General features: G+C 37.6%; 1 protein-coding gene across 1 annotated transcript in view; it reads right to left on the reverse strand.

The window, feature by feature from the left end:
* Nucleotides 1-7,103, reverse strand: part of pccb (propionyl-CoA carboxylase subunit beta) — a 25,832-nt gene that overhangs the window by 2,604 nt on the left and 16,125 nt on the right. The window contains exons 2-12 of the mRNA XM_017436427.3: nucleotides 4,043-4,162; nucleotides 3,893-3,961; nucleotides 3,754-3,810; nucleotides 3,496-3,609; nucleotides 3,107-3,217; nucleotides 2,896-3,004; nucleotides 2,529-2,649; nucleotides 1,845-1,926; nucleotides 1,627-1,750; nucleotides 1,422-1,529; nucleotides 1,168-1,268 (exon numbers count right to left, since the gene is read on the reverse strand). Of these exons, the coding sequence (XP_017291916.1) occupies nucleotides 1,168-1,268; nucleotides 1,422-1,529; nucleotides 1,627-1,750; nucleotides 1,845-1,926; nucleotides 2,529-2,649; nucleotides 2,896-3,004; nucleotides 3,107-3,217; nucleotides 3,496-3,609; nucleotides 3,754-3,810; nucleotides 3,893-3,961; nucleotides 4,043-4,162 (1,116 nt within the window). The remainder of the gene's footprint in view (nucleotides 1-1,167; nucleotides 1,269-1,421; nucleotides 1,530-1,626; nucleotides 1,751-1,844; nucleotides 1,927-2,528; nucleotides 2,650-2,895; nucleotides 3,005-3,106; nucleotides 3,218-3,495; nucleotides 3,610-3,753; nucleotides 3,811-3,892; nucleotides 3,962-4,042; nucleotides 4,163-7,103) is intronic.

A 7,103-nucleotide genomic window follows, 5' to 3' on the forward strand; every position in this document is an offset into this window, starting at 1 on the left:
AACATTTGGGGATGGATGGCAAGGGAAGTTTACAAAAATGGACATCAGTTCCAGACAGTGGATGCCCTTCGTGAAGCCATCTTCAACACTTGGAGCAGCGTTCCCACTAGCCTCCTGGAAACACTGGCATCAAGCATGCCTAAACGATTGTTTGAAGTCATCAACAAGAATGGTGGAGCTCCTTTTTTTTGACACTTTGATTTCTGTTTTGGGGGGTTTTTCGGGGTTTTTTTGAGCTATGGTCTTAAACTTTTGATCAGCTGAAAAAAATCATGTTTGAGTGTAAATGCAGTTTTCAATTAATTTCCCGCTCAAAGGTTTTTGTCTCTTGCACTGATTTCTTCCTTTAACATTGTGAAGCTCTACTTAGAACCTTCTTAAGATCCAATAGTGCAAAATGAAAATTCTTGCAATTTCTTGACTGGTCTTAAGATTTTGATCAGGAGTGTATTTATAAAACAAGGACTACAATATCAGGTATTAGGGAAGGGTAAAGAACTAGAATATATAGTAGTAGAAATATGGGGAAAAGAAGGAAAATGTAGAATAGTAAATTTTTATAATCCATTCAAAACACTGTAACTAGAATTTATGGAAGAGGTGTTGGGATATTTGGAGGGGAAAGTAATTTGGTGTGGTGATTTTAATGCAAATAGCACAGTTTGGGGGAAAAGTGATAGTGCAAAATGCAAATTCTTGCAATTTTTTGACTGGTCTTAAGATTTTGATCAGGAGTGTGTGAAATAGTTGGGACCTGTAAAATGTGAATAAAAACAGAATGCAATGATTTACAAATATTAGAAACACATAAATGTAGTAAATATATAAATTGTTGAAAATAAGAAATTATACAACTTGTTGGAAAAATTAAGGCAATTTTGAATTTGATGGCAGCAACTCAGGTCCAAGTCTGGCATGGACATTACTGCATGGGCTCAGGGACACGTCCACACATTGCTATGTTTACTACTATGTCCATCATGAATAAAATATGGCTTTATGAGATTTGCAAATCATTGCATTGCATTTTTATTTACATTTTTCACAACATCCTAACTTCACTGAAATTGTGGTTGTTGTTTTACTGTTAGGAGCTAGAGGTGCTTACCTGTCAGAGCTAACTAAGGATTCGCTATGTACCTCCACTCATGTTTTTCACACACACACCTTTCTAGTGATGATGGTTATTTTCGGTACAGTGGCCTCTGCAAAAGCATACAGTAGTTTGGCTCCATGTCTGATGATGCCTCCGTACTCCTGAGCTGTTCCTGATGAGAACCATTACACATAACTGAAGGTGAATCTGAGCAATTGGTTCATTTTGCGCAGATGATTTCTGCTTTCATCTCACTACTCTAATGGTAAAGAAATTGATTTTACAAACAAGTTTAGCTATTTTAAATAATCGTATCAAGGAATACCTGGTAGAAAACCTGGAACATCCACAAAGGTGATGATGGGAATGTTGAAGGCATCACAAAAGCGAACAAAACGAGCTCCCTTCACTGAGGAGTTGATGTCCAAACAACCTGATGAACAGCACAAATATAACGGACTGAACAGCCAAACTTAAGTCCAACTGTGTATGTACAGTGTTTGTTTTGATTCTTTTTTATTTTTACTTACCAGATGCTACTTTGGGTTGATTACCCACAATGCCCACAGTGCGCCCATTCATTCTGGCAAATCCCACCACAATGTTTTTAGCGTAGGTGGGCATAATTTCAAAGAAGTCCCTCTCATCTACTATCTAAAAAGAAACATTAGGAAACAAAGTTTTATTTTTAATGGAAATAAAATACAATGATATATCTTTAAGTGAGAGTCCTTGGTTAGGCACACACAGCATGAATGATGTCCAACATGTCGTAGGCTTTTGTTGACTCGAATGGGACAATGGTGTCCAATGACTTCACCAGACGATTGCTGCGAATAAAGACAATTCCAGGCAAGAGCTGAAAGACAACTTTGTATCCAAAAAGGTTAAGATATGAAAAAACTGTGTGATAAAAGAATTAAATGATTAGCACATGAAACAAACCCTTTTTAACTTAAAAATAAAAGTAGACCGCTTCAATGGTTAGTTTTTTCTTTCTTTTCAAACATCCCCTATGAAACCAGGCCTGATGCATCTTTGTTGTGAACCAGTTTTAGATGTAAAAATACAGCAGCAGAATGAAACTTCACGAATCCTTTCACCTTTGATATGCATCTACACGTACAGTAGAGAGCAGTGCATGCAGCTATAACCAACAATGCTGTTGTGACTCAGCTGATTCAACATAATTTTGCTGCAGGTAAACTCACACTGATGCAGCAATAAGTTCCCTTTCAGTTTGTTGAAATTACAAAACAACCAGCAGCAGCTTCATAAGAATGCCTTTTTACTCTGATAAGATGCGAACATTACATGAAGAGTTTGTTTCACTTCACATTTCATACAGTTTCACAGCTTTATTAGAAATGGGTTTATAAAACCAAAAGGCACCCTCTCTACAGCAGTTTGGACATAAAAGATGTTTGTTTACCTGGGGTCATGGCACTCCCTGATGGGGGTGGGATCCTGATTGTTTAATGGAAGGAAGTTGAAGAACTCGCGCAGGTTGAGCAAAGCCTCAACATCATTCTCAAAAGCACGATGAGCCACACCTTTAAATAAGAAATAACCCAAGTTTTAGTGGAAACAGACTTTCAACAAAAGCTTTGCTAAAACCCACACCACTGATTTGATGTGTCAACCTGAATTAACTTTTATAAACTTAACAAGTTCAGAAACATTATCCAGTTGGGTCCACTGGCTGATGTTTCAGAAGAGTTTACATAACTCTTGTGGATCCAAACACAATGCAGCTCTTGTTTTGTAGTGAAATCCAGCTTTTACACAAACAATCTGACCTGACACAGTCGTGTGAGTTTTGGCTCCACCGAGCTCCTCCTGAGTCACATCTTCATTGGTGACAGACTTCACAACATCTGGTCCTGTGATGAACAGATATGATGTGTCCTATAAACACAACACAAATGTTAGGAAGCGTAAATAACTTGCAGCTTACGCAGTTATTCTCTACGGGTGGGGTTTAGTATGTACATATGAGCAGCCTCGTACCTTAACCATGAAGGTGAAATCTGTCAGGGCGGGGGAGTAGACTGCCCCTCCTGCACAGGGACCCATGATGAGGGAGATCTGAGGGACAACTCCTGAAGCCAACACATTCCTCTGGAAAACAGGAATACATTGTTTTAATTTTTTTAACCAAGACAGCAGAAAAACTACAGTACTCCAACCTTGACTTTCAATCATGATTACTTCAAGGACAAGAAATGCGGCAAAATCTACAAAAACGCAAGCTGCTACATGTCAAGAAATTATCTGATGGGTTTTTAGAAGTTGCACAGTCTGAAATAACCTTTTAGGTTTAATAATTACAAAAGAATTCACACTGTGAAGCAATAGACATGTAAAAAGAAAATATCAATAACTACAATCATACATACCAGGAATATATCCGCATATCCAGCCAGGGACTCCACTCCCTCCTGGATCCGAGCTCCTCCAGAGTCGTTCAGCCCAATGACGGGAGCCCCAACGGTCATGGCCTGATCCATGATCTGAGCTCAAAGATATTTAAAAAGTGATGAGCCAATAAGTGGGAAACATGAAAAATTACCATTCAAATACACATATAATCAGTGGTTATTAGTTTATAACAAGCAATATGAATAAAAGGAAAATGAGTGTACAAAGTTGTTTACCTTACAGATCTTCTGAGCATGAGCGCCAGACAAGCTGCCACCAAACACTGTGAAGTCCTTAAACAAGTAAAAAGAGTAAAACAGAAATTTTGCCAAGTTAAATGGCCAATGTGTTTTCTGTCCAATAAAAAATATTTACCTGGCTGAAAACATAAACCAGCCTGCCACTGATCCTGCCTCGGCCGGTCACAACACTGTCACCAGGGAACTGGGAGGGAAAAATACACAACTTGAATAAAATGAAAAAACTTTTTTTAAAAACTTCCAGGTGTAGTGTTTTGAATATTACCTTGTTTCTGTACTGTTCCATGCCAAAGTCAGAGCAACGATGCTCCACAAACATGTCTGTCTCAACAAAGGACTCAGGGTCCAGGAGGAGCTCCACCCGCTCTCTGGCTGTCAGCTTACCCTACAAAACAACACAAACATTACTAAACATAGCTGTATTTTATTACAGGTGCCAGTTCATAAACGTTGAAGCAGTCTCATCACTATCTTGTTCAAAATGTTCAACCTGTATCTCACTGAGCAACTGTGAAAAAAAATGTGCAAATCATTCACCAAAATGTGCGACTCAGGATTAGCGTCTAAGACTTTAGGTGGCAATATATTGCACAACGTAAACAATTTAAAAAAAAATGGGATTAGTGGGACTGGTAAAAGCCAGCCCTATTTAGAGATTCACAGTAGAAACATTTGACATTTGTCACAGAGATTTGAGCTTTACTTGTCTGAACTGGCTTTTTCCTATATATACAAAAAAATCCACACATCTTCTTTCACCCAGTGTGTCTCTTACTGCTGTAACTTAAAGTTTTATCTCAAATCCCAACAGAATGCAGAGAGTGCACAGCCAAGCTTTAGTTCTCTTCAAAACTGGAAATGAAGGGTCTTTTTAACTTGTCATATTTCCAACATAAAACACTTTAGAAACATTTAAATTCACAATATGACCATGTGTGGGTTTTTTATTGCGCACGATTAAAAAAATTAAAGATCTGACTTACAAGCTTGAAGGTCTTTAAGCATAATGCAATGTTTACTTATGTCACTAGGTTATCTAAATGCAATAATACAAAAATAAGAACTCACTTTTTGCATAACAAATCTACGTGTGAATACATAAAATCAATTGAAATGAGCTCATTCGTGCATTTCCCAAATAGTATTGCTAGGGTTTCTTTGTTGCTGTTTAAAAAACGTTATTTTTACTGAGATTAACTCAGTATTAGTTGCTTTCTCATTGGCACTGAGAAAGTTTAAATTTAATGTTAGACAGGTAAACTACGCAAAGCTAGAAGGTGGGTTTGAAACTAGTTTAAGAAACATTAATGAACAGTCCAACATCAACCTGTATAACTGTGACAGAAAAAAACATTTATAAGTGAATTTATCATGTTAAATTAATTAAAAGTAAAATGTTAACTAGAGAAATTGCATTTCCTGAGAAAATGCAGTGTGAATGCTTTTTTTGCTGAATGATTTGGCCGAAAGCTGCTGAAGATGTGCTGAACTGTTGAGTTGAATGTAAACAGCTAAAGTTTTATCCGTTAGTAGTTGAAAGATTTTTAAAGTTTAATGAAGAAAATAAAAGTAAAACATAGAAGCTGATTTGAAGAAAAGATTTGCATAAAGCAGAACAAAAGTGGAAAAAAGCAGAAATTAGTTGAAAAAGTTGATATTAGTTGAAAGAAGCAGAAACAACCAAAAAGAAAAAGCTGAAATTAGCCTGAAAGCCCATAGGGCTGATCCCTGACCCATGAGGGTTCTAGCTGTGAAGTTTGACCTTTCTACGGTACACAGTTGCTGAGTTAGAGCACATGGGCTCCCATGACTTTGACCTTTGACCTTGTGACCTTAAACTCCAAAAGGCTATTCCTTGACCCATGAGAGGTCCACCTGTAAAGTTTGACCTTACTACTGTATACAGTTGCAGAATTAAAGCCTTCTTTCTCATGTGACCTTGAACTTTGACCTTGAAATCCCTAGGGCTGATCCCTGACCCATGGGGGTTCTAGCTGTGAAGTTTGACCTTCCTACAGTCATAGGTGTAAATCCTGGGGGGGGGGGGTCCGAACCCCACAATCTTAGGGAAGTGTAGATTCCCCACCCCCCAATAATTCAATGATGGAAACTGTATTTAAAAAATATCAATATAAAAAGGCAAAAAAAAAGAGAGAAATCCACCAATAATCTAAGAAAAACAAAGGAATTTTTGCCTTCCCTGTTGGCAAATGGTTTAGTCCAATGTGTAGGAGGAGCAACAGCAGCGCCCTAAGGGACACAGGCTCTGGCTGAGCCGCTTCAGGTGGGAAGTGAACTGTGTGTCAAGTAGCTACTTCAAAAATAGGTGTGAGGCATTTTATTTGCTCCTACTTCTGAGTAGGATGAAACACATTAGCAAAGAGAATCAGACTAGTTTTTTCTTCTCATTACTTTGGTTAAGTCATATTTACTTGGTATAACACGGCTATCTTACTCTTCTGAGTCCAGCATGTCCAAGTCATATAACCGACTTAAAACACTCTAACGGGAAAGATCCGCCCTCTTAGGGACTTTGTTTTAAATTGTCTCGAAAGTCCAGACTTCAAGTTTTACACCAGTTTTTAAATTTTCTCGATAGGCCAAGGAAAACCAGAGTTATGATAAATTATTCACAACACTTTTTTTTTTTAAATATCGTCATCTTTGGAGATTAAAAAAAAAATAAAATTAATAATGAAAGAGTCTTGGACAGACAGTGAGACTTTGTTGATGAACTAGGTTATCCATTATTTTCTTTAGAGAAGGATTACTGGAAACAGAACACGTTTTGTCTGTCTCCCTTCCAGCCAAAATAATAACAAGTGACAGATTCAGATCCATATTTTGAAAGTATATTTTGAGCATGCATCAGGATATATTTCATAACATTTACCTGAATGATCCTGCATGAACACGACATAGAAAATGACCAAAACTAAGAATATGATGTGCCCCTCTGCCTTGTTTTGGACAGAAACAGAAATGAGTGGTTCAAAGGATTTATGGCAATTTATTAGAACTCCTGATTGTTTTGTCTAAAAAACGCCTAAGAAATTGTCAACATTTTAATGGAGAAAGTGTATATAACTTTGTTGTTTGCTCAATTTGTTCACTTGTTTATGAATATTACTGATTATATTTGCATCTATATTGTAAAACATTTCATTAAGTATGTTTGTAGTTCTATTTCGTATAGGCTTCGCCCTTTAAGGCTATCGCTAGTGGGTTTATCCCTTCGCGCGCAGCGCAGCACTGAAAACTTTAGTCCACGCCCACCTGCTGTGTGGGCCCCACCCCGGTCCGTATAAATAACGGTGAGACCGGGC

This window comes from Kryptolebias marmoratus, linkage group LG10, assembly GCF_001649575.2.
Source record: "Kryptolebias marmoratus isolate JLee-2015 linkage group LG10, ASM164957v2, whole genome shotgun sequence".
Taxonomy (NCBI): Eukaryota; Metazoa; Chordata; class Actinopteri; order Cyprinodontiformes; family Rivulidae; genus Kryptolebias; species Kryptolebias marmoratus.